The sequence below is a fragment of the Ovis aries genome, chromosome 13 (genome assembly GCF_016772045.2).
Source record: "Ovis aries strain OAR_USU_Benz2616 breed Rambouillet chromosome 13, ARS-UI_Ramb_v3.0, whole genome shotgun sequence".
Classification (NCBI taxonomy): domain Eukaryota; kingdom Metazoa; phylum Chordata; class Mammalia; order Artiodactyla; family Bovidae; genus Ovis; species Ovis aries.
Genome location: NC_056066.1, coordinates 50,396,756 through 50,424,600, shown reverse-complemented (window position 1 = coordinate 50,424,600; position 27,845 = coordinate 50,396,756). Strand labels below are relative to the sequence as shown.

Below are 27,845 nucleotides of genomic sequence, written 5' to 3'. Positions count from 1 at the left end.
TTCTCCAGGCAAGAACACTGGAGTGGGTTGCCATTTTCCTCTCCAGTGCATGAAAGTGAAAAGTGATAGTGAAGTCGCTTAGTTGTGTCTGACTCTTAGCGACCCCATGGACTGCAGCCCACCAGGCTCTTCCGTCCTCGGGCTTTTCCAAGCAAGAGTATTGGAGTGGGGTGCCATTGCCTTCTCCGATTATGTGTCCTACTGGTTGTTATTTTGCAGTGTGTTTCCCACAGTGGAGACATATGACATTATTCTTTAATGTCGTATGATATCTCAATAATAGCCATCATTACTGACATTACTATTGGTTATTTAATGATGTTAACTTTCCTTAGTAGTTGTTACATTTTTATGATGCTAACTTACTAAAAAATAAAATCATTTTTATATTAGATTAAAAAATATATTTAGGGACCTTTCAAGGCACAATGAATCCTTTACAAAAAAGAAATCTTATCCCTTGCCTGTGGATCATTAAACAGATTGGGATTCAGAGAATTAAGTCCCAAGTAATCTTGTTATTATTTTGATGTTTCCCTTTTCCTTCCTTATGAAATGAAATACTTTGGTTATCAGAAGCTGCGTTAAGTGTTTTTTGTGTATATGTCATAATTCTAATAAAAATAGCATTCATGGAGGTTTCCTTTGGAGCCATGGTTAAAACACTCCATCGTGGGTCTCTGTCAAGATATCTGAAAACTTTTTCTTGGCTTCTGGCTTTGAACAACGTTTAAGAGTAACAACAAGGCTTCATTGTACCCTGAAATTTCTGTAAGGCAACATTCATTCAAGTGTTGATCTGCATTTAGCCATCCAAGAATAACAACAGTTATTTATATAATTTTATCCATGTTTCTGTTTTTTCCTATCCCTTTCACCCTTTCACCCCACCCCTGCTGAAACACTGTAGCTTGTTTGGGATGGGGGTGGGGTGCTATGCAGAGAATATACTCATACAGATATTATTCTTTTTTCCCCTCTGGTTTTGCTGTGGCATGGACAGACAGGACCTTTTTCTTATTAACAATATTATTTAAAGGTTTGAAATTTAATATCACTTAGTATCATTTCTAAGTTATGGAATAGACCTCCAATATTAAGGGTATGTTTATTGACTAGGTATAGCTTAATTCAAATTAGGATGACCACAGAAGGCCAAAATCTGTGATAAAATGTACAGCCTTAAGTGATTTGATTAAAAAAAGAAGCTCAGAGTATTTCAGCTATAATCTAAACTAAACCTCAACAAATAATGGATACAAATATGACTTTCATGGATTTGTGATTTTCTGTGACCTTTAGCGGCCACCTGAGTCAGTCAATCCTTACCGAGAAACCTTAGCCAGCGGTTGAAGACAGTTACATGGGATGTGAATGTCCATGGCCTTATGATAATAGATGCTGCCTAAGCTACATAACCAGCTATTTATAAGCACGTTAAAGGCATTAAACCTCAGCACTCAGTTGCTCAGTCATGTCTGACTCTTTGAGACCCCATGGACTATAGCCCACCAGGCTCCTCTGTCTATGGAATTTTCCAGGTTGCCATTTCCTCCTCCAGGGGATCTTCCTGACTCAGGGATTGAACCCAAGTCTCCTGTGTTTCCTACACTGGCAGGAAGATTCTTTACCACTGAGCTACCAGGGAAGCCCTAGTTTTGTAAAAATTGTGTACCTCTGTACTTCTAAGTTCATATAAAAATTGTTATAGCCTTAGCTCCAAGATACTTTCTATGTTCAATGTCAGAGCCAGTGGAAAGGAATAGACTGATGACTAAGCCAGAGATCCATATATAGCTTTCACTTTAACACAAAGAAGAGACTGGCTAGCAGAGTAATTCATAATGTGCAGAAGAGCAAGGTGAGTCTAGGTCACTGTCATCATTCAAAGTCAGCCTTTTAGAGAAATGAAGTTGGCAGTTGGATTTGAATCTGCTAAGCTGATTTCAGACAGCTAAGTCACATGGGTGGTGCCAGTGTGTATTCAGAAGGCCATCCATCCAATCAGTGGTCAGAGGCGTAGGCAGAAAAGACTGTCCCTAGCTTGGAGAACTTCCAAAATCTAGTCAAGATATTGGGATATTAGACTAAGAGAAAAGACTTCAGGTGTAGAGTAAGCCAGCTGCAGCGTCTTCTAGATTAGTTAGAGAAATACTGTTCTAAGATGAGTTAACAAAATTAGACATAGGAGAAGGGAGCAACTCAGTGGGGTTGTGTCTCAGTTTATGTTTCTTTAGGAGAAGAATGTGAACCACTGATTTAAGTAAAAGTAATACCTTTAGAAGATGGTAGGAATATTGGTAGAGGAGTGGGGAAGAGGTATCAGGGAGGGGAGGTGGTCCAACAATTGGCATGTTACAAAGACAGTCACAGTTATGGGCAACTGAAGCTTAATCCTGCTGGGAAACTCTGGGAGATCTTATAGAATCTATCTCAGAGTTAATCTGCCCAGGGGTGAAGAAGCTGGGTTATGTGTACACCAACATCCTTGACAAGTTGAGTCTGCTGTGTTGAGGGTGACTCAGGCCCCAGGAGTAAGAAAAAGTCGTATGTGTTAGTCAGGTTCCCCAGAGAAACAGAAGAAACAGGATGTCCATATCTAAATATCTGTATCTGTATCTATAGAGATATTTACTATAAGGGATTTGCTCACACAATTAAGGAGTCTGAGAAATCCCACAATCTATTATCTACAAGCTGGAGGCCCAGGTTGTAGGAGTAGGTCCAGGAAAGCCAGAGTAGTTTCAACCTAAACCTGAGGCCTAAGAATGGGGGGAGCTAATAGTATAAGTCCCAGTCTGTGTCTGAAGGGTCCCCAAACTGGGAGCCCATAGTGTAAGTCCTGGTCAAAACCTGAAGGTTTGACAACCAATAGCTCCAATGTGAAGGGTAGGAGACAATGGATGTCCTTACTCAAACAGAGACAATGAACTTATTCGTCTTCCACCTTTTTGTCCTATTTGGGACCTCCACAGATTAGAAGATGCCTGCCCAATTTCTTCTTAATCTACTGATATAAATGCTAATCTCACTTAGAAACATCCTTATGGACATATCCAGAAGTAATCTTTTACCAGTTGCCTAAGCATCCCTTAGCCCAGTCAAGCTGACAAAACTAACCATCACACCTTAGGCAAAGTAAGGAAGTTCTTGATAATTGGAAAACTCATATCCTGGTCAGGAATGTCTAGAAGATTGGGGGTTCTGAGTCAGAAGACAGAAAAAGCAAGTAAACAGAGGAAGAAAAAAGCAAGAGCTGACAGCTCATCTGCTGGGAACCACTTTTCACTTCTCCCTGTGACCAAGCACCAGCACCACCACCATCAATATGGTAGCAGGAAAAGAGCTGAAAGAAGAAAGAAAAAGACAAGGAGAAGAGCTTACAGTGACCACAGATAGAAGGTGTTAATACTGCATTTCCAATCTCCTCTAGAATTTTCCACAAGGACTTTGAAGATTTCTGAAGTCTAATGTAACTGAAGAGTGCAGTTGAGATCTGAGTGAAGAGAATGTAATTAAGAGTCAGAGACACTGAGACTTTCCTGGTGGTCCAGTGGTTAAGACCTCACTTCTAATGCAGGGGGTACAGGTTCGATCCTTAGTTGGGGAGCTAAGATCCCACATGCCTCACAGCCAAGAAACCAAAGCATGAAATAGAAAGACTTTAAAATGATTGACACAGAAAAAAAAATTCTTGAAAAAAAAAAAGAAAGGGTCAAGACCAGTTTGAAACCCAAATGCTGCCTTAGTTAATACATGGGGGCCTCTTGTTCTACAATTCTGGTTTTATTTTCTGTATAAAATAGGAATCATAGAGTGTGAATTTTATTTTCCAAAAGTTTTTTAAATATTGTGGGTATATGAATGCCCATTGTAAATTGTGATGCACCATGCAAATGTTCATCTTATGATTTAGTATGCATAGCATTTGAAAATAGCATCAAATTGATTGTTTATATTCACAGACTGGCTTAAAAAAGTAGAGATATTTGAACTTGGCCAAAGTTTTATCCTTTAATCTGACTTATTTATATAAAAAGATATAAATTTATATAAAATCTTACATTATAAGATGCAAAATAAACTTTAAGTGACCAATCAAGTCTACTAAGTTGTCACATTTAGCCTGGACTCCTTCATCAAAACACAAAAACATAAATGTGATCAACCTGGAGAGTGAACAGTCAATTGATTTGAAAAGTGTACCCTTCTTTTTTTTCTTTGAATGAGTCATTGTAAAGATACTTCTAATTTGGGAAGTTTCTCATTTTATGTATCTCTTTATTTCAGGATGAAAAATTTTGAAACCAGTGATTTAGCATTTTCTCCTAAGGAAAATTTTGGAGACAAAAGTGGACTTGCTGCATATGTGGCTAAAGCAATAGACCCATCCATCAGCTGGGAGGATATTAAATGGCTGAGAAGACTGACATCTCTGCCCATTGTTGCAAAAGGCATTTTGAGAGGTTTGTTTATTCCTCTACCTGAGTTCATTCTGATTTTATGATTCTTTATGGATATGACCATGATATTTTAAGGGAAAATAATCAATTATTTCCAAATAATTAATATGGAAATATAAATCCATCTCTCAGTTCTCCCATTTGACATTAATGAATAAATGTTTCTTCCTTCTGAAGGAGAAGAAGGCTCTTATGAAGTAAAAAGTTACTTTTTCTAAAGTAGTGGGATTGCCTTATTTTGGATGCCATTCAATCACAGAGCTTGGCAAAACCTAGGTAGAGGGTCTTGAGTTTGTTGCTTTGGCTGAAAGCTGCCAACAACTGCTCTCAGATCAATAAGAACTCCCAAGGAAGATATTATGATAGCCAGATATGTTTAAGAGCCCTTTGTGTTTTTCTCCTGTTCCCTCCCAGTACCAATGACTAGAACTGATTTTTTGAGTGTGGAATCCCATATCACCTCTCCTTAGAGAATGGTGGACTAGAATGTTAAAATCTTCAAATATCAAGCCGTGGTTGTCAAGAAATTTGACAAATTCCCTAGTATCCACATGTATGCAAATCCCACAGGGAGGTACCAATGAATATAATAATTTGGAATGTAAATGTGTTCACCCACAAAAATATTTTCTTGCCTTTGAAAACATTTAATACTGTTATGTAGATAACTGCCCCAAACATATTATTTCAAATGGAAATACTTAAGTAAGTGACTCTGTGATGAGAGATTCTATTAATTTATCTCAGGGTTAACTATGACTTAGAATCAAAACTTTTTCATTAGTTTTACTTGAATATGTATGAGTACCATGGCCCTTATTTATAAAGTGCTGGGAATGCCCCCAACTTTATTTAATAGTATGGACACAAAAATAAGCTAATGTGAGTAAAAGAATGGGCCTAATGAAGCTTGGCTACCCACTCCAGTATTCTTGGGCTTTCCTGGTAGCTCACATGGTGAAAATCCAGCTGCAATGTGGGAGTCCTAGGTTCGATTCCTGGGTTGAGATGATCCTCTGCAGAAGGGAATGGCTACCCGCTCCAGTATTCTGTCCTGGAGAATTCCATGGACTGTATAGTCCATGGGGTCATGAAGAGTTGGATATGACTGAGCAACTTTCATTTTTCACAATGAAGCTTTTAAGTAGTGGAGCTATGTTTAAATCCGGATCTGTCTTAATCTGTGCTTTTAAAAGACATTGTTATATTCTTTTCTATAGACTATTGTCACTTCAAAATTTCTGTGGATTATACTTTTTTGAGTATATACTGATATTATAGACACCTTTAAACAACAGTTTCGCTGACCTTGCTTTCATTCATACTGTAGTCCGTGACTGTTAGTGCTACTTCCTGTAGCTATATTCCACTGTAGGTACTGAAATATTAACCTAAAGGATCTGTCCCATTTATTCGCTCATTCATTCGCTTATTCAATCACTCATTTCATAAACATTTATTATGTTTACTGTGTGCTAAAATAAAAGATAATAAATTGAGATCCTTGGCCAAAGGACATCTCATTCTTGGAGAGGGCAGACATAAAAACAAGAATTTGGGTGAGATAAGATGTTGTAGGTACTGCAATTGAAATCTATGCACTATAGATTAAATAGTGTTTGGACAGTTATAAAAGTGATTTAGGGAAGGTTTCATTCCAGGATGGAAGATGATCCTTGACTTTTGTCATGACATCAGGTCAAAAGACTCTTTCAGACTTCGGTCATGTCGAAATACAGCAGTCACAAGTAAGAGTGTTAAACCATATAAGCCATATGTAGACTTTAAGATGTTTGAGAACCACTAAGAACCTTCATGAGGGAAACAACCTCATCAGATTAGCAATGTAGAAAAAGCAAACTTTGTATAATGGGCCGATTCAATGGAGGTGGCCTAACTGTGGTCAGGGAAGCAATTTAGGAAACTGCTGTAATCTGAGCAAGAATTGTGGCTAATCTCTGGTAGCTCAGCTGGTAAAGAATCCACCTGCAATGCAGGAGACCCCAGTTTGATTCCTCGGTTGGGAAGATCCACCGGAAAAGGGATAGGCTACCCACTTCAAAGTATTTTTGGACTTCCCTTGTGGCTTAGCTGATAAAGAATCCACCTGCAATGTGGGAGACCTCTGTTTGACCCCTGGGTTGGAAAGATCCCCTGGAGAAGGGAACAGCTTACCACTCCAGTATTCTGGCCTGGAGAATTCCATGGGCTGTAGTGTCCATGGGGACGCAAAGAGTTGGACATGGTTGAGCTACTTTCACTTTCACTTCACAGTAGTGTCAGTAAGAAAACTGAAAGGGTGTAATCCATTTAGAAAATTACTAAAATATTATTTAAAATATTTAAAAATAATTAGAAATTATTCAAAAAATGCTGTTTCAAGTATTTAATAACTCTCATCACAGAAGGCTCACAGCAGTTGGGGTAAAATCACCAATTTAATTTTTAACCAACTTTTCAATTTTGGATTCCCAATATACTTAATTTTCTACAACTTTGTCCTCTACAATATGGTGTGAATCTATTGAATGAGACTTTACTATTACATGTTATGTTGAAAAATGCTTTGACTTCAAGAACATCATTCTGTGGCCGTTATACCAAGGACCACTCTTTCTTCTTTCTTATCCATATGTTATGTGTTTTTCACTCAGTAGACAGCCTGAATGTTCATTGAGTGAAATACTTAGGGAAAGCTGCATGAATATCTATAACTAGAGAGAGCTCAAAAGCCAGAGAAGGAAAGACTGGGCATTTGACATTTGAAAGGAAATAACGTATTTGTACATGTGCAGTTTACATTGTCTAGCTTCTCTGTAACTATTTACTTCATCTATTTAACAAACAAGAATCATCACTATGACAACAACTACATTAAGTGGTGCATAGGTTCAGTCTGGTGGAGGGGAGGCGGGAGTGGTGAGGCCTATTCTGGGAATTCCAGGTCTCATTATTTCACAGATCTTCATCCAGAAGTTACATGGATTGACTAAGAGTCATCTATCTTTTTTCATTTTCCTTTTACCAGAAATGTACAGATTATGTTTGTAGGAATAAGAAATCACAGCAACTGAGAAGATCTCAATGAAACATCCCCTCTTACCACTGTTTTAAGGATTGGATTCTAATGAATGCAAGTAAAACAGCAAGATGCAATCTCTTGCTGTGGTTAAACTCTGTCTTTGGAAATCTCAACACAAACTCCAAATATGTACTCAAGACAGGGTTAGATTTTCCTCAGAACTCACGCTAACAAATGGCATTATAAACAAAGGCTTGTGCTTTTTAGATTTTTTTTCTAATTAAAAAATTTAAAACTAGGCTATCTCACTTCTCTAGTGGTTTTTGCCTTCTCAGAAACTTCTTTAACTCATTATTATCCTATCTATAATTTTTAAAGACATTCTCAAAGAATATTCACTCAGTGTTCCTGAACTGTGTTCAAAGCTGCTGCCATGAGGCTAGGATTTAGTTACTAAGCTCCTGCTGAAATAGCATAGAGTCCTTCTATATGTCTATTGTTCAAGGCCTTGACAATAGATAGAAGATAATACTACTCTAAATCTTGAGCACTTACTTTGGTATTTAAGATTAAGTATGGAAATAATATATTAATAAGATAGCAAACAGTGCTATTCACTATTGACTGTTGTGTTTGTGAATCAGTTAGTGTGTTAACTGGCAAATCAACAAATTTGGAATGTCATACCAGTAAACTCTAAAGGTTAATGAAAATATCCAAGATTCATGAACATTTGCTATGATCACTTTGACTCTCGTTAAGAAAACATTGTTTTTCTCTCTGGGTTAAAATAAAATGTGAACAAGATTACATAAACAACTAAGAAAGGATGCATAAATGGTCATAAATGATTACTTTAATTTTTTCTCTACATACTCATGATCCCGTCTTCTGAGAAAACCTTTCAGTGATTTCTCCCTACATTCCCAGCACTGCCTGGTAGAACACAGGCAGTGCTGGGAATTTGAGATGATAGAAGACAACAAACTAAGACTTGAATAGCACTTCCTTCAAAATGAAAAGCTCATAATAACCATAATCCTCACTATGATGAAAATTTGTTGTTATAAACAAAACTTAAATAGACTTGCCAAAAGTATCCAACAAATAAATCTTCCTCTACCTACTCATATTCTTAGTTAATATTCCCTGCACCTTCACCTGAAAATAATAATAATCATATTTATCTGAGTGCTCAACATGTGTCAGGTACTTTCTAAGAGCTCATTCAACTCATTTAATCCACAAACCAATCATATTTGAATCTTTATCCCCATTTTGTGGTTTAGTACACTGATGCACCAAACAAGTTAAGTAATTTGCCACTTATATGGGAAGCATGTAGCAGATATGGGATTCAAATCTAGGTGTCCTTACTACCAAGCCTAAGGGGTTAATCTCTTTTTCATACTGTGTAGGATCAGTTTATTGACAGTATTCAATATCTTAAAACACAGATTATAGCTACCTGGTGGCAAGTATTTGCATTATAAATCAGAGGACTACATATATCTTCAATCATGAGGTTCATAAAATATATTTCAAATATTTTAATTTTTTAACTTTTGATTTTTATGTTTGGTATCACACATACAATTAGATAACCAGAGCAATTCCAATTACATTTTGCATTGTTTGTTAAGGTTACTTATAGATATATATAGACATAAAAAAATACCATGGTACCTCTCTTTATTAGAGTAGGTAAACCCATGCAAACATTAAAACTCAGTTAGCCAATATGGCAGTCACTAGCCAAGTGCAGCTATTCAAGTAAATTAAAATTAAACAAAAGTAAAATTTAGTTTCTCACTTACATTGCCACACTTCTATTACTCTATGGCTATTTGTGTTACTGTATGGAACCACACAGATGTAGAACATGTCTATCATCATAGAAAGTTCTCCTGGATAGCATACAAGTCTGTGTCTTTAGAGAACCATTTCCTAAACATGTTTTTAAATGATAGTGTGAGAGCATATTGGGTTTCTAGTTCAAAATGATAGATTGAGCACATATGTACCCTTTTATCAAATTTAAGACCTTACTGAAATTAAAGTACAGAAATCCAAGAATGCATAACACTTATGACAGCAAAGGAAAGGAAGGCACAAACAGCAGAGAAACTTCAAGACATTTATGAAAGAAACAAAAGGTAAAGGGAGGATATTGACAGCAGGAAAATGAAAAGAAAACTGCTCCTGTAGAGAGTCTTTGTGAGAACCCTGAAGGCAGGAGCAAGTCATATCAAGGGTGCCTGAGGGGTTCTAGGGTCTAGAGTGCAAGTGTGACAGAGAGAAGGGATGAAAAGTGGAAGCTGAAAACCAGAGGAATCACTGGAGTTCTGTTTGTGACACTCACCCACTAGCCCAGGGGAGACTCTGCTGAAGATGGGTAAGGTTTGCTGGGGTCCCTGGGTGTCCAGGGGCCTGGTCTCTGCCTCTTGCTGGTGCCTTAGAGGGTGGTGAGGAGCTGGCAGGCACAGGGTCTCCCAAGGGTCTGTGCTCTAGCCCAGGGGAGACTCCGCCTTTAGCATCACAAGGCATTTCAGAAATTCCAAAACATAAAAGACCATGGTACATCTACAGAAAAGCTGATGGCAGAGGAAAGAGATAAAGTAAGAAAAGAACTTTAAAGATTCCAAAGGATAGATTCAGAGGGATTGAAAATATGTCTAAATAAGAAGAGTCTGCTGTGAAAAGAAAATTGGAACATTAAAAAGAGTTTCCAAATATTAAAAACATGATTTTTGGAATTAAAAATAAAATTACTGGTTAACTGAAGAAGAGGGTCAAGGATATTTCCCAAAATATAAAACAAAGTGACAAATAGAAATAATTAAATGATTTAATCATTAAATATGATTAAATGAAGGAGAGGCTTGAAGACTGTTTAAAATGTCCAATATCCAAATGATAAAGGCTTCAGGAAAATTAGAGATACCAAGGGAAAATTTCATGTGAAGATGGGGGCAATAAATGACAGAAATGGTGTGGACCTAAGAGAAGCAGAAAATATTAAGAAGGGGTGGCAAGAATACACAGAAGAACTATACAAAAAAAGATCTCCATGACCCAGATAACCATGATGGTATGATCATTTACCTAGAGCCAGACATCCTGGAGTCTGAAGTCAAGTGGGACTTAGGAAGAATCACTACAAACAAAGTTAGTGGAGGTGATGAAATTCCAATTGAGTTATTTCAAATCCTGGAAGATGACGCTGTGAAAGTGCTGAACTCAATACACCAACAAATTTGGAAAACTCAGCAGTGGCCACAGGACTGGAAAAGGTCAGTTTTCATTCCAATCCCAAAGAAAGGCAATGCCAAAGAATGCTCAAACTACTGCACAATTGCACTCATCTCACACGCTAGCAAAGTGATGCTCAAAATTCTCCAAGCCAGTCTTCAACAGTATTTGAATTGAGAACTTCCAGATGTTCAAGCTGGATTTAGAAAAGACAGAGGGATCAGAGATCAAATTGCCAACATCCATTGGATCATGGAAAAAGCAAGAGAGTTCCAGAAAACATATATTTCTGCTTTATTGACTACGTCAAAGCCTTTGACTGTGTAGATCACAACAAACTGGAAAATTCTTAAAGAGATGGGAATACCAGACCACCTTACTTGCCTCCTGAGAAATCTGTATGCAGGTCAAGAAGCAACAGTTAGAATCAGACTTGGAACAACGGACTGGTTCCAAATTGGGAAAAGAGTACATCAAGGTTGTATATTGTCACCCTGCTTATTTAACTTCTTCTTTTTTTTTCTGTTGACAAAGTAATGTCTCTGCTTTTTATTTTATTTTTTTAATTTTCAAAAAAATTACTTCACAATACTATATTGGTTCTGCCATACATCAACATGAATCCGTCACAGGTATACACATGTTCCCCATTCTGAACCCACCTCCCTCTCCCTCCCCGTTCTATGCACAGTACATCATGCAAAATGCCAGGATGGATGAAGCACAAGCTGGGAGAAATATCAATAACCTCAGATATGCAGATGACACCACCCTTATCACAGAAACTGAAGAGGAACTGAAGAGCCTTTTGATGAAATGAAAGAGGAAAGTGAAGAAGTGGGCTTAAAACTCAACATTCAAAAAACTAAGACCATGGCTTCCAGTCCCATCACTTTATGACAAATAGATGGGGAAACAATGGAAACAGTGAGAGACTTTATTTTCTTGGACTCCAAAATCACTGCAGATGGTGACTGTGGCTATGAAATTAAGACATTTGCTCCTTGGAAGAAAAGCTATGACCAACCTAGACAGTGTATTAAAAAACCAGAGACATTACTTTGCTGACAAAGTCCATTTAGACAAACCTATGGTTTTTCCAGTAGTCACATATGGAGGTGAGAGTTGGACTATAAAGAAAGCTGAGCACCAAAGAATTGATGCTTTAGCACTGTGGTGTTCGAGAAGACTCTTGAGAGACCTTTGGACAGCAAGGAGATCAAACCAGTCAATCCTAAAGGAAATCAATCCTAAATATTCATTGGAGGAACGGATGCTGAAGCTGAAGCTCTAATACTTTGGCCACCTGATGTGAAGAACTGACTCATTGGAAAAAACCCTGATACTGGAAAAGACAAAGGCAGGAAGAGAAAGGGGTAACAGTGGATGAGATGGCTGGATGGCATCACCTACTTGATGGACATGAGTTTGAGAAAGCTCTTGGAGCTGGTGATGAACAGGGAGGCCTGGCATGCTGCAGTCCATGGGGTCACAAAGAATTGGACACAACCGAACAACTCAACAGAACTGAACTGAAGGGCATTGCACACACACACACTATATATTTCTTATATAGCACCCGCATCTCTTTATGTCTCCAGCATTGGCAGGAGGGTTCTTTATCACTAGCATCATCTGTGAAGCCTAACATATATATAATATAGTATATATAGTATACGGACTTCTCATGTGGTGCTAGTGGTAAATAATCAGCCTGCCAACGCATGTTAGACAAAACAGATGTGGGTTCCATCCCTGGGTCAGAACCATCCCCTGAAGAAGGGCGTGGCAACCTACTCCAGTATCTTGCCTGGAGAATCCAATGGACAGAGGAACTTGACAGGCCACAGTTCATATGGTCGCAAAGAGTCAGACACAACTGAAGCAACTTAGCCAGGACACTATATAGTATATATTCCTTGTATATACTATTCTCTGCTAGTAATAATAATATCATGATGACACAATGTCTTAGTCAGCTCAAGTTGCCATAACAAAATGTAATACCTGAGAAAGGGAGTGTTTATTTATTTATTTATTTTATTTTTTTTACTTTACAATACTGTATTGGTTTTGCCATACATTGACATGAATCCACCACAGGTGTACATGAGTTCCCAATCCTGAACCCCCCTCCCACCTCCCTCCCCATATTATTAAACCAGAAATTTATTTTCTTATTCTTCTGGAAGCTGGAAGTCTGAGATAAGGTTGCCAGCATGGTTGGTTTTTGTGAAGGCTCTTCCCTGAGTTGCAGAGATCACCTTGATGCTATGTGCCCACATGACCTCTCCCTTGTGTGCGTGGAGAGGGAGAGGAACAAGCTCTCTGGTGTAATCTTGTAAGGCCACTAATACCATGATGAGGGCCTTACCCTCATGACCTTTATCACTAGCACTACCTGGGACCTCATCTAACCCTTATTACTTCTCAAAGTATTCATCTGGAAATTCAATCACATTGAGGGTTAAAACTTCAACCTGTGAATTTTTAAGGATATAAACATTGTCTATTCTACATGGGTTTATCATTTTCATATGCCTATAATTTTAGAAGAAAAACATTTCTAGCTTTATTTTGAAAAGTGGAAATATTTAAGAATTCCATGAAACACAGTTTGGAAAATGGTGGTTTAAAGGATAAAATTTTCAAATAATTCAAATTACAAATTCTCCTATGAATCTTTTTTTTATTATCATTAGTCAGGTCAGCACTTGATCTCCATCACTGAATTTATAAATATATACAATGTTCTGTATCTATCTGCTTAAGTTTCTACAATCTGATTTCACTAAAACCTTAGGCTATTTTTGAATGTTAAACTTGAGAGGCAGCGTTCTTTTCATGATTCTGTTAGCAAATAGTTTTTATTGGGAGAATGCTGAAAATAATAGTTTAAAGATGTAAAATATTTTTAAAATATTTGAAATTGATTTCAGAATGTTAGTCAAATTTAAAACCATATTTTCAAAAGTCAATATATATTGAAGAATGGTTAAAGATGTAGCATATCATTTAAATATTATATTTTTATATGCTTCAATGGACAAAATACATTTAATTATAAAACACTATTACTTAAAATAATTACTGAAGTTAAAGCTTTGTATTAAAGAATATTTTTGAAATAGACTTGTTCATCATCCATTACACATAAACTGTTTGCTACTTATATGTTCTTTTATAGTATCCAAATTTTGAGGGAGTAATTATGTTGAATGCTAAATAATTTAATCTTGTTAATAATAAAAATAAACTGAGCAAGGGTATTTCCTTATGAGGATAAATACATTTTAACTGCATGTCAATTTACCATCTATTGATAGTTTTATTTCATCATTAAGCTGTTTCAAATGTTAACCTTTTTTGGCCAAAGAAATCATCAGTATAATTCTAGATTTAACCCGTGGGTGTATGTCTGTGCTAAAGTTTCTGAGCAAGATACATATGTACAGGCCAGGCCCCCTTTGATGGGGATGCTTTGGCCTCAAAATTCAAGCCTTTTATTCAGTTGCCTTTTCCATACCGTGGTTGTATTACTCTTTCTAGGTGATGATGCCAAGACGGCAGTTAAACACGGTTTGGATGGGATCTTGGTGTCAAATCATGGGGCTCGACAGCTTGACGGGGTGCCAGCCACTGTGAGTTTTGGCAAATGCCTCCATTGGAATTCCCATTTCTATCTCAGTTTTGACCATCTCTGTGACTACCCCTCTTTGTATATATATTTTTGTATGAATACTCAAGATAGAATATGTAGGAATATATGTAAGATCTCAGATTTTAAGTTTAGTGGTTCGATCCCCGAGTCTGGAAGATCCCCTGAACTAGGAAATAGCAACCCACTCCAGTATTCTTGCCTGGAAAATCCTGTGGACAGAAGAGCCTGGCAGGCTGAAGTCCATGGGGTTGCAAAAAGTCAGACACAACTCAGCACACACACACACACACACACACACACACCCCTATCTAAATTGGGCTTCCCTGGTAGCTCAGTGGTAAAGGATCTGTCTGCCAATGCAGGAGATGTGGGTTCAATCCCTGGGTTGGGAAGATCTCCTGGAGAAGGAAATGACAACCCACTCCAGTATTCTTGCTGGAAAATCCCATGGACAGAGGAGGCTGATGGGCTTCAGTCCCTGGGGTCGCAGAGTCGAACATGACTTAGTGACTCTGCATGTGCACAAGCACATGGGCATCTACCTAAATTAGATTATTATTCTATTTATTTGTAAAATTATAAAAGTTGTCTGTGTTCAGTAAGTAGCCATTTGTAGGCAGGGATTAGTCCTATATTTATAGATATACTGAGAGGAATATTGTAAATTGGAGTAGGAAAGAAAAGATTATGCCATGAGTTTCTTGGAGGTGGGGGTTGAAGAGCTCAGAGTGAGGGCAGGTGAGGAAAGGAGGCAGAAATCCTGTGACCTGGGAGAGATTTCTTGCAAACAGGCCTCTCTATTGAAGCTTGAACTACCTTGGTTGCACACTGGAATCTCTTGGGAACTTTAAAGAATCCTAATTCCCAGTCTGCATCCTGAATCCATCTATCAGAATCTTGTGGGACCAGGAAAACTGAAGCACTAGTATTTTTGACAGCTACTGAGGAGATCCAATGTGAATTTGTATGTACTATATACCCTGTGCCAGACAAATCAGAGTCAGAATCCAGATATAAAAGTAAACTAACTGGCTGGAATGGTGTGGGATAGAGTTAAAATGGTTAAAGTGAGCAATTGGCTCCCAAGGCCAGGAGCGAAGATAAAGGATTTTTTTTTAAGATAAAGGATTGGGGAGCCCAGAAATGGATCAGAAGTCATGGAGACAGACATATATCCAGGGGTGTACTTCATGGATCCCTGATCTAGAACGAAAGCCAGAAGCTGTAGGTAGGGTGGTGTGAGGGTCCCTTATACGCTGTCCACTGTGAGAATGTGTCCAGGATTTCTTTAGATGAGGCAATGGGATTGCAGCTGCCTTTCACCTCTGCTTTGTTCGCATATGGACCCCTGCTTTCACTAGTGTGAGTGTAAAAGTGGAGTGGGAAAGACTGAGATATTCTTGGGGAATACCAAGGGATCCATTTTATCTGCAGTATCTGGTGGGTGTTGGGAGTCTGAGAAATATGCCTGCTTGGACAGGTTAGGGAGGGGGTCTTTGAATATTAAATATTATGAGTCATTAGATATGCAATAGAAAAGCCTTGGTTTAGCAGCAACAAGTACCACAAATTGGACTGTGGCATGACAGGGAACAGGAAGACCAATGAGGTGGCCTGGATAATTATGAGAGCCAAGGAAAGAGAGAAGGGTCTGACCTGCTATGGGGCAGAGGGATAACCCCTCCAAATCTCAGCTTTTTCATCTTTTAAAGTTAAAAAAATTAATTAGATTGTTTCTTTGGTGCCTTTAAGCTTTAGTATTCCATAACCTCATTTATCATAGGCAAAGTAAGCTAACATCATGCAACAAAACTTAACTAAATATGTATCTCTGAAATAATGTGGATAGACTCTTTAGTTCATCATTTCTGAGCTGGATCATCATATCCATTTCCCCCTTTTGTCAGAACCATTTAGTCATAGTTATTATGGGACGGTTTTAATTGGGGCAAGCATTTGAATTATTAAAATAATTTAGTCAAGTAGTGGATTACTGTTTCATTAAGATAGCAGGTTGATTTAGCTACATCCATGGATGTTGTGCAGGCCTTAGGGCAGATTGAATGAGGCTGGGGGCTCCTGGACACATGTATTTGCACTCAAGAGTTTTTCTTGAAGCACTAATGGGCTTATGGTAGGAACAAATCAAGTCTTTGCACAGAATCAGTAATTAAAATCATAAAACTGGAAGTTGTCAGCTCTTTCCAATTCAGCATTACTTATAAAGACCCATCTTTTTAGGTGATGGTAAACATTGCCTGTAGTGGAGAGTGAAGAGCTCCTCTGGGCAGGCAGGAGAAGTTGGTCTCAGTTCAAGGCTTTTCCGCAGATTTATGCCTCTCTTGTGTATGAAGACGTGGACTTAGTGGGTAGGCCAAATTAAGTTTGTTTTCTAAAAATAAAATCTAAATCTACTGAAATCAAATCTAACTAGATTTTTAAGGGAAAAAAATATCTGAATGGTGTGGTTTCTTTCCTTCTGGCTGAGGGGATATGGAAACTTATCTAAAAGGGCTTTTTGAGTTGTGGTCTCAGAGACTGTTTTAAGATAAACAATGACCCTCCCCTTTGCATGATGTGTGCCTGAGAGGAGATACTTGCTTGAATTTACCTCCTACTTTAGAGCAAATTTAAGGTGCACGATGATGAGAGAAATGTGAAGCAGGATTAAGTTTATAGCGAAGTTGTTTTTCTCTCAATGTGTTGGTTTTCAGGCATTTGGCAAAAGACTTGGAGGAGGCTGTGATATGCTTCTCAGTAGATACACCGAAGGACTTTCTCTCCTGCACATTCTGTGACATCATAACTCAGAACCAAAGAGGCAGTGTGATTTTACTGCAAGAGCACTGAAATGTACACAGAGTCTTGGGTTCAAGCCCTTTCTTGCCTCTAGAGGGGTGAGAGCTGGGTGAGCAAGTTGCTCAGACTTTTCAGCCTGAGTCTCTGCATAATGTTGTGTTGGTTGCAAAAATTGAATGTCTGGATTGTATGACTTCTGCATTTCTATAAATCACAGAGTTTTCTTGTATGGAGAAATACTTATCATTAAGAGTCCCAGATCAGGAGTTTGACTGCAGTCCATAGTAATACAGTGCTATTGATGGCCTGTTCCAGCAAAGAGTTTAAAAATAAGTTCACATTATTTGTGAAGCAGAAGTAGAGACACAGACAGAGAACAAACATATTAACACCAAGGTGGGAGGGGGGGTGGGATATACTGGGCGTTTGGGATTGACACATATACACTGCTGTTGCTGCTGCTGCTGTCACTTCAGTCGTGTCCGACTCTGTGCAACCCCATAGTCAGCCGGCCAGCCTCCCCCGCCCCTGGGATTCTCCAGGCAAGAATACTGGAATGGGCTGCCATTTCCTTCTCCAATGCATGAAAGTGAAAAGTGAAAGTGAAAAGTGAAAGTGAAGTTGCTCAGCTGTATCTGATTCTTAGCAACCCCATGAACTGCAGCCTACCAGGCTCCTCCATCCATGGGATTTTCCAGGCAAGAGTACTGGAGTGGGGTGCCATTGCCTTCTCCACATATATACACTACTATATATAAAATAGATAACTAATTAGAACTGACTGTATAGCACAGGGAACTCTACTCAATGCTCTGTGGTCACCTAAATGGGAAGGAAATCCAAAAAAGAGGGGGTTTATGTAAACACATAGCTGATTCACTTTGCTGTATAGCAGGAACGAACATAACATTATAAAATAACTATACTCCAATAAAAGAAAAGAATAACATATTTCCTTCTAAGAATTTTAATAATTCAGTAGTGTATGCTTTTATAAATAATTTAACATCTGCCTTAAAAAAATAAGTTCACATTAAGATCCTTACTCTGAAGGTAATAATGTGGCAAAGACTAGTTCTGAGGTAATCAGGGAATGATATGGCAGAATCAGCATATTTCCACAATCCACAATACTAGATCATCTTAAACTGGGGTCTAAAGACAGAGTATGTGGAGTCTTCGAACCCTAAGAACTTTTTTTTTAAATTTTTATGAAAAAAAATTTTTTTATGCTAACTGGATCCAAACTAGTGCTTAGTCAGTCATGTCTGACTCTTTGTGACCCCATGGACTGTAGCCCACAAAGCTCCTCCGTCCATGGGATTCTCCAGGCAAGAATACTGGAGTGGGTTGCCATGCCGTCCTCCAGGGGATCTTCCCGACCCAGGCACTGAACCCAAGTCTCCCACATGCAGGTGGATTCTTTACCAACTGAGCCACCAGGGAAGCCCTTAAACTTAAAAATATGACATTCTTTTCTAGTGAAAACTTTCAACTGTAAAACATTTTCATAAAATAAACTTTAGGTTGTTAAATCAGTGTTTCTAAAATTGAGTCCTTGGGTATATTCTATGACATCAGAAATTTCATTTTTCCTTCTGAAAAGGATTCATTATATTCTTCATTTGAGGACCATTTGATCTATCAGTTAGCTTTTGCTGTGTAACAAATCATTCTGAAATCTACTGGCTAAAATTCAATAGCCTTTGATTCGTGTCATAACTTTGTGAATTGTCCATTTGACCTGAGATCCACAGAGAAGTTTTGTGTTCCGGGCTGGGCTCACTCATACATGTCTGTGGTCAGCTGCTGGGTCTACTAGAGCAGGCTGGTGGAGGATAACCTCAGCAGGGATGGCTCTGCATTGTCTCTCATATCTAGAACGTTAGGTGGGCTGGGTCTCACAAGGCACTGGGTATTCCAGGGAGCAAGTGGAAATATCTAAGCCTCTTGAGCTCTGTGCTTAGAACAGGCTTATTGTCACTTATTTCTTTTTCTGTTGGTGGAAGCTAGTCACACGGCCACTTCAGATTCAAGAGGTGAGGAAATAGACTTTTCTGACTTCATTTCTTCCTCATGATGGGAGGAGAAGAAATGTTGCACTGCAAGGAAATGAAGATAAGGTGGCAGATGGCTGCTGCCATTTCTGCAATCACAAACCGTCAGCAAGACCTATATGGATCAGGGGTTTTCTAAATGTGCTTAGTAGAACTCACACTACTTATTAGAACTCACACCACCACCTCCAGCCAGGGCTGCCTGAAGCATGGTGGGTAGAGAGTCGGAGGAGGACTTGTGGGCAGTGGCCTGGAATCTGTCTTCTTCATTATTAACTAAAGCACCTCTGGCTTTACTGTTTGTTTGTGCTCAACTACTCTGGTTTGGAACCTTTAAAGTGCTTTATGCCTAAAATGTCAGAAATCATGAGTGTAGGACTGGATGCTTTAAGAAGGTAGAAAGATGGAAGCACCTTGTGAGTGGAAGTTTTGTGGACAGGGAGGACCTTGAGCAGGAACAGGAAAGAGGGGGGCTCTTCCAGAATCAGGTCCCTGTGGGATTCTTTTTGAATTCCATAAACTGCCTGGCATGATGCCTGGAATCTGCCAAGTCATCAATAAAATATTTGATAAATCAGTGAATGGATGGATGAGTGAACAGTAGTACATTGGAATCTTACCATATTTTCCTGTAGATTAACTCTGCTGGAGCTAAGCCTGCAATTAGTTGTCTAAGGAACCACTAAGAAAAGAAAAGCTGAAATGAATGGTCTTTTAGATGTGTAGCAAGCTGAAAAGAAACAGAAAAGTCATAAAATAGTGGACTTGTTCACTATATTTAGTTATTTTATCTGCTCTTGTCAGAATTATTCTGCATAATATATACCCAGTAAAACTGCAGCTCCAGGAAGAAGAAAGGGAGGATAGAAATGCTCTGTGATGGATAGAAATTCCTTGTCCACGGACAGGAAAACACCAATCTAGGCTTTATTTGATAACCCAGGATTCACACTTTAGGTATCCTTATTAGTTTATTTTTTAGGCCAGATTGGGCATTGGAAATATCCTAAAAGACTTGATTTGCGTGACTTTGAAAACGTGTATTGAACTGAAACTAGCTAATATTTTTCTTTGGTTTTGGTTTCAAATGGGGAAATATACTTAATTATAGCTTGCATCATCACTTGGAAATTGTAGCATTTATATGTTGATGTAACTTGCCTGACTCTAAAAGGAGGACTATGTATAGTTAAAGGGACATATGTAAATGGATCCAAAGCATGTTTGGCCAGGCAGAAAAGCTGAGAGGAAAAGAGGAAAATCACATTACTTGCCAAACATTTAGGGGGCTGTGCTCCAACTGTTACCTTCACTTCCTCCAAATCTGTAGTTGGGTTTGGTCTTCAGTCTTTTACATAAAACTCTTTTTACACTGAGCCTCTCAAATTTGGGGGGGGGAAGCAGGAAAGTTTTTGAGTGATTTCAGCACAATTATTTCTGGAAAAACTGCACTTGAATGTATGGATTTCATTTTATATTTAAGTACTTGGGGATAAGTGTGGATAATTTCTGCGGATTTTGACCTACTATGGTCACTATAGTAGGTCACTATGAGAATTGTTACCACCCTCAGATGCAAAGATTTATACCAAAGTAGCCAACTGTGTCAGTTACTATCTATAACTAACTATATTGGCTATTAACCAACTTTATGAGCTATTACCACATGATGCTAAACAACAAAAGATTCCAAACTCAGTGATTTAAATCATTATTCCCATGAAACTTTTTGTCAACTGGAGGTCTGCTGACCTAGATTTGGTACTGGCTGGGGGGCTGTTCTCCAAGTTTCAGGTCCAGCTGTGCTTGGATGGGACAACTGTCCTTCTCGTCCGGGGGGTCTCAGCTCTGCTGGGGAGAGGGGGAGTTTCCTCGCATGGCAAATGGCACAGCTGCAACAGACAGTTGAAATGTATGAGGTCTTTCAAGGTCCATGCACAGAAATGGCACTCTTCCACCTCTGTTCACATGTCATTGGGCAAAGAAGGTTGCAAGGCCAAGGCCACTGTCAAGGAGTGATAGTTGCACTGTGCCGTTGTTGTTGTTGTGTTTTAAACTAAGAAACACTGCCAAGTGACCTTGGAAAAAGAGTGGGTTCAGAGTGGTGTGAAGAATTACGAACAATAATACAGTCTAGCAGATAGACCTCAATGAAGCTCTTGTATTCTCTAGAGCTGATATACTAAGCCCATCATCAACTGCTAATCAAGATGAGGATCTTCAAAGTACATGTGGTCATTTTCCTTAAAAGCAAGAAAAAATATTTTCTGTGAGAATTCTTTAATGTATAACTGGATGTTTGCTATATTGTTATATATAATTGTATATTATATATATTCTCATATTTCGGGTGGGAAAATCAGAAACTAAGTTTTTTTGTGACTGATAGTGTTTGCATTTTTATATACCATTGCTTCTACCATAACCTGAGTATGAATTTTAACAATTGACTTTCAATGAGTAAATTAATGTTCAGAATAATTTATATGAGGAAGATACTTCATTTATATTTATACATTTAATATAGAGTAGGTCTGTGTCTTTTAAGCTGATTATGTATTTTTAATTGTGTGTGTGTGTGTATATATATATATATATATATATATATATATATATATATATATATTTGGATCATGATATTTGAATCCGAATATCAGGAATAAGGGCTTCCCAGGTGGTATTAGTGCCACCTACCTACCATTGCATCCCTTTTCTACCATTACAGGAGACTTAAGAGACATGGGTTTGATTCCTGAGTTGGGAAGATACCCAGGAGAAGGGCATGGCAACCCACTCCCATATTCTTGCCTGGAGAATCCTAGGGACAGAGGAGGCTGGCAGGCTACAGTCCATAGGATTGCAGAGTTGGACAGGACTGAAACAACTTAGCATGCATGTACACACATCAGGAATAAAAAAAATAATCTTGGACTTCAACAGAAAAATAAGCCACTCAGTTCCAAATTTAGCTGGTCTTTGGTTGCTAGCATTTGCACTTCTTTTATTTTAGGAGAGACTGATTTTACTGCTGATTCTAAGCCTAGCCTTTCCTACTCTCAGTGCTAATTGGATGGTTGGTGGCCTGTGGAAGTTGAGTTGGGGAACAATTCAACATGCACAGTATCACTTCACTGACCTCTTCTCTCCACAGATTGATGCTCTGCCAGAAATAGTGGAGGCTGTGGAAGGGAAGGTGGAGGTCTTCCTGGATGGCGGTGTGCGGAAGGGAACCGACGTTCTGAAAGCTCTGGCCCTGGGAGCCAAGGCTGTGTTTGTGGGGAGACCGATCATTTGGGGCTTGGCTTCCCAGGTAATTGGAGAACAAAGCAATAAATATATAAAACAGAGTGACTCAACTGTGAAATAAATTCATGAATCCAGTCATATGGACTTATTCAAAAGATCTGTGTCTTCTTGCTTAGGGAGAGAAAGGTGTTCAGGATGTCCTTGAGATACTGAAGGAGGAATTCTGGTTGGCCATGGCTCTGAGTGGTAAGACTTGGTGTTATCATTTACTCTTTCATTTTTTTCTGGGTGTCTTTAGGCCAGGCTCCTTGGTGGAAATAAGTGAATTTGAGGGGGAAGAGGATGGAACGATTTGGAGTGTAATTAAATTTAAAGTTGGCTATAGTGTGCAGAGAGCTCTTGAAGGGAGGAACTCCACAGCATGTCTGCCTGTAGCAGTCACTTAGCCTTTGCTTGGACAGTTTTTTCAATGATGCTTTGACAAGTCTTATTAGTACCTTAAGGGTGATGCTATATCATATTCTTTCTCCTCTCTTAACACATGAACAATAAATCTAATGGGTTAGCCACCAGCTCCACCTAGATGTCTATGTGGTATCTCAAAATCTACCTGTTCAAAACTAAGCTGCTGAATTTCTATGTTAACTCTGCTCTACCTGCAGATTTTTCAGTCTCAGTTCATGTTAATACCTTTGCCTCACTTGCTCAGATCTTAAGTCACTCTTGACTCCTTTTCTCTCTCGTAGCCTCACATCCACCCATAGAGGTGCTTCCTGTAAAAAAAGCCTAATTAGAACTTGCATCATCTCCCTTCTTCTTGGATATTGCAGTGGTTTCCTGGTGTATCCTTCCTGTCATTGTCTCTTTTCTTGGGTATTTTGATGCAGCCTGTCTATCCTGTCTTCCTTCTCTGTTCCAGTCTATTCTGATCACAGCATCAGAACTATCCTTTTAGACATTAACTTAGATCATTTCACTCTTCTATCAGCACATTTCAATTGCTCCCAATTTATTCAGAATAAATACCAAAGTCCTCATGATGGTCTATGAGGTTCTATGTGGTTTGACCTCTGTCACCTCTCTGACTTCAGCTCCTCCCACTGTTACTCAGGCCATATTTGAGTGACAAATATGTCCACCCGGGCCTTATTTGCCTTCTTGCCGATCCCCGATAACAGCAGACATGTTTCAGCCTAAAGGCTTTAGCCTTGCTCTTCCTGCTGGCTGGATGCTCTTTCCCCAAAAATCTATGTGGCAAACTCCCCCATGTCCTTCAAGTCACACTGTTACATTTTGCTGTCTCATAGGATCCCATGTTGATCACCATATTTAAAATCACAATTTGTCTTCCGTTCACCCAACTTCTAGTTTTTTTCTCTGTTACTTTTTCATTTTTTTCCATAGCAGCTAACATCTTCTAATTTCATTATTTTCCTTGGCACCTAACACCTTCTGTAGATTATCTATCACATTATTTTTCTTAAATGACACACATTGTGCATTGTCTGTTTCTCCTCTGGAATGTTAAGAACCACGAGGCAGGGATCTTTGTTGTCTTCACTGCAGTATCTCTAGGGTCTGGATTAGAACATAGCATGTAAAGAATAAATATTTGCTGAATGAATGAACAAATAAATAATCATTATTCTTAGTGACTGTTTAGAATTTGACTCAGAATGGACCTCTAGATGCAACAAATAATCTTGAGTCAATCATCCCCTCCCCTACTTTTGAAGGTAGCAAGGGCTTCCTTTTCTGTGATCTGTGTCACCCAGACCATCCCCACAGAGAGATTCCAGAGCTCAGTGGTCTATGCACTTCTGAGCTGAGGCTGGGTAGACACAGCATCCGTGAGAAGAATGCCATTCTTTGAATCCTCACTCTGCCTTTTAATTTGCTACAGACATATCCTAAAAGAGAACTTTTAGCCACTGACTCTGTATTAAATGTGGCAGAAAAGAATATACTCTTTGTGTTAATAAAAATATGTGCCAGTCATTTTGTGTTAAGGACTGTTTAGGTAATAAAAATGGTCTCATGCCACATAAGATTTGGCAAGCTTACCTTGAATCATAAACCTTACATTTGTCAAGTTTTACATTCCTTGGGAAAACGATTACCTGCCTGATTATTATTGCATTCATTTCATATTAAATGTATGCATTATTTTTTCAGGGTGCCAGAATGTGAAAGTCATCGACAAGACATTGGTGAGGAAAAATCCTTTGGCTGTTTCCAAGATCTGACAGTGCACAATATTTTCCCATCTGTATTTTTTTTTTTTTTGGCATGTGTTACTTGACAAAGAGACACTGTGCAGAGAGTGACCACAGCCTGTAATTCCCCACTTTGATACAAAGGGTGTCATTCTTCTCCAGCAAAATAGCAATCCCTTGCTATTTTAAGTTCATTGCTTTTGACTTTTCAATGAGTGTCCTAGGAACCTTTTAGAAAGAAATGGACTTGCATCCTGGAAATATATTAACTGTTAAAAAGAAAACATTGAAAATGGTTTTAGACAACGTCATCCCCTGGCAGCCTCACGTGCTACAAACAAAAGATATTCCTGGGTAAAATTGGGGGTAGCTAGTGCCGAGGTCAAAAGATAATGATCTCCCTGTTTATAAACCTTCACTATATTTGGATATCCCTAAAACTGTGTTCTTAAAGTCTAAGGGCAACTTTAGAAGGCTGGATGTGCCTGGAGAAACAGGATGTTTGGATTCACAACACTAAGGAGATAGCACTTGATAGAATTGGGATAAAAGTGATTTTCTAGATACTTTTTAACACTCTGGGCTATGTGACTTCTTTGAATGTAGATTTCCATTCACTTCTTCAGTATCTGAATATATCTGAGTATTTTATGATATAGACTGCTTCTTTTTTTTTTTCAGTCTACTTCTTAATCAGAGAGAAATAAAGCATTTTCTGAAAAGTAGCTATCTGACCCATATGTAACAGTATGGAATTCAACTGTTTTAAATCTCAGAACCCAAATACCTCTTTGTTCCTCCTGTGCATACTCGTTCATTCTTTTACACCTCATTCTCCTTCATTAGTTTGCTTCTTCCCCACTCAGTCACATGTAAGGCCAGCTTCATGATTTATGAAGGCCATGCCAAGTGAAGATGTGGGCCCCCTGCTCAGAAAAGCAGGAAAAAGGCTTCCTTCCAAGATTTTTCTCTGAACCTCTCGTGGAATCTTTTCTTTCTATTTAATGCCATGTTTCCTTGGGCAGGGGAATCCTCATGGGTGCCTGAACACTGCCCTGTGATCTATCCTGACTCCTCTGTGCCCAGGGCCGTGAAGGGTGCTGACGGGTGATGCTGTCATTGGGGCTGGATGAGCCAGCAGCCAAGGACTCACTCAAGGGACTTGGGGAGGTAGCAGTGGGTGGATGGGTTGGAGGAGGGACAGTGTATCATTCTAGGCTCCCAGGCTGCAGCACGTGTTCCATGATCCCCTGATCCTTTACACAAACTCAAAGATAAGATTATTAAGAATTTTAAGTCAGTAAGGACATTAAACTCAAACATGAGGCCCCCCTTTGGAGCCTGGAGTCCTGTGTGACTGCACTGGTTGCCTGTCCATGAAGCCCTGGTCATATGAGCTTCACATTTATTCCCTAGCCAGATTTTTGACAGATTGTAGGTGAAGTTGGTAACCAAAGAGAGTTTGAAACTTCTTTTCACCATCTCCCTGGTTATTCATTTACTGTAAAGTATTGAATGGAACAATTGAGAGAGAATCACTACCTTAATATATGATGGTGATGCTATATTTTGTTGTTTTATTATAATGTTTTATTATTCTCAGATCTCTCTTTGTCTCTTTCTTTCTCCCTCTCTCTCCGTCATTCTGTCTTTCTCTCTTCTTCCTTCCTCCTCTCTTTCCCTTTAAATGCTAGAGTATTCATAAATACTCTGAGGGACACAAATATAGATCTTTCTTTTTGAAATTATATCTGAGTCTGATAAAAAAGAATCATTTGGGACTTGCTTGGTGGCCCAGTGGTTACAATTCTGTGCTTCCGCTGCAGGAGGCCCAGGTTAAACTCCAGTCAGGGAACTAATATTCCCCCATGCCACATGATACAGCCGAATAAATAAGTAATATGAGGTAAAAAATTAGACATTTAATGTGATGAAAATTATGCCTTAAGTTATTCTCCAGATACCAATAAAAATTTTGACTGTCACATCACATAACTGTTTGTGTTTCCAGTTAGTGTTAATAAACTGATAGATCTATAATAAGTACCTCTTTGATCCCACCAACTGATTTGAAAGTGTCTTTGCTGTTGGCAAAGAATGTCCACTTTGGCTTCATCATGGTTTGTTGTTGTTGTTATTTAGTTGCCAAGTCGTGTCCGACTCTTTGCGACCATGTGGATTGTAGCCCACAAAATTCCTCTGTCCATGGGATTTCCAGACAAGAATACTGGAGTAGGTTGCCATCTTCCTGACCCAGGGATTGAACTCGCATCTCCTGCATTGCAGGTGGACTCTTTGCTATTGACCCACCTGGGAAACCTACATCATAGTAGGCTTGATACAGCAGGTTGCTAAAAACTTGATAACTATCTCAGCAAATGAAGATCCATACGTGGTGCTTTAAGTAAGTCTTATGAGAATGGGGATGAATGGTCTTAATTTGTGAATTTCTAGATACTTTTATGACCCCTAGAGCCACGCTACCTCCTTGAACATAGATCCCCATTATTTTCTTCAGAGTTGTGATAGGACTGAATGTTTTATGATATGTGTTGTTTCCATAATCAGAAAGATACAAAGTTGTTTTTACATTGTCTTGAGTGTCTCCAATCCTGTTTTAATAGTGCTAAAACCAAAGGTGTGTGATGTCTGACACAGGAAGAGGGGGTGTTTGTTGCATATCCACTTCTGGGGATTTTCTCACTTGAGCTTGAATGAAATTCTTTAAGTAAGACAATTGATCTTTCTGTTCCTGAGTTTCTTAAAATATGTTGAGAGAAGGGATAATAGGGAATGATAATTTAATATAGGCCAATCTGCTTTTCTTGTGTGTTTAATGTATATGGTACCCTAGAGAAGTGCTTCTCAAGCTGGAGAGTGTATTATAATCACCTGGTGTGTGTGTGTGTGTGTGTGTGTGTGTATGGTGTGCGTGTGTGTGTATGGTGTGTGTGTGTGTGTGTGTGTGTGTGTGTGTGTGTGTTAGTCACTCAGTCATGTCTGATTCTTTGTGACCCCATGAACTGTAGCATGCCAGATGGGCTTGTTAAAAGAGATTGCTGGGATCATGTCTATAGATTCTGATTCAGGAGGTCTGGGGTAGGTTCTGTATTTCTAACACACTCCTAG

The 27,845-nt window shown here is 38.8% G+C and overlaps 1 protein-coding gene across 4 annotated transcripts in view; it reads left to right on the top strand.

Annotated features, from left to right (window-relative positions):
* The window catches only part of HAO1 (hydroxyacid oxidase 1), a 61,587-nt gene extending 34,879 nt beyond the window's left edge, over positions 1-26,708 (top strand). For 2 of the 4 annotated variants that reach the window (XM_042229750.1, XM_004014354.5), the window contains 5 exons: positions 4,291-4,466; positions 14,287-14,378; positions 22,406-22,564; positions 22,677-22,746; positions 24,676-26,708. In XM_042229750.1, coding sequence (XP_042085684.1) covers positions 4,291-4,466; positions 14,287-14,378; positions 22,406-22,564; positions 22,677-22,746; positions 24,676-24,746 — 568 coding nt within the window. In that variant the 3' untranslated portion in view covers positions 24,747-26,708. Of the gene's footprint in view, positions 1-4,290; positions 4,467-14,286; positions 14,379-22,405; positions 22,565-22,676 lie in introns of all 4 variants that reach the window. The other 2 variants (XM_060396896.1, XM_060396895.1) reach the window with 1 other exon arrangement.
* The last annotated feature ends 1,137 nt before the right edge of the window (positions 26,709-27,845 follow it).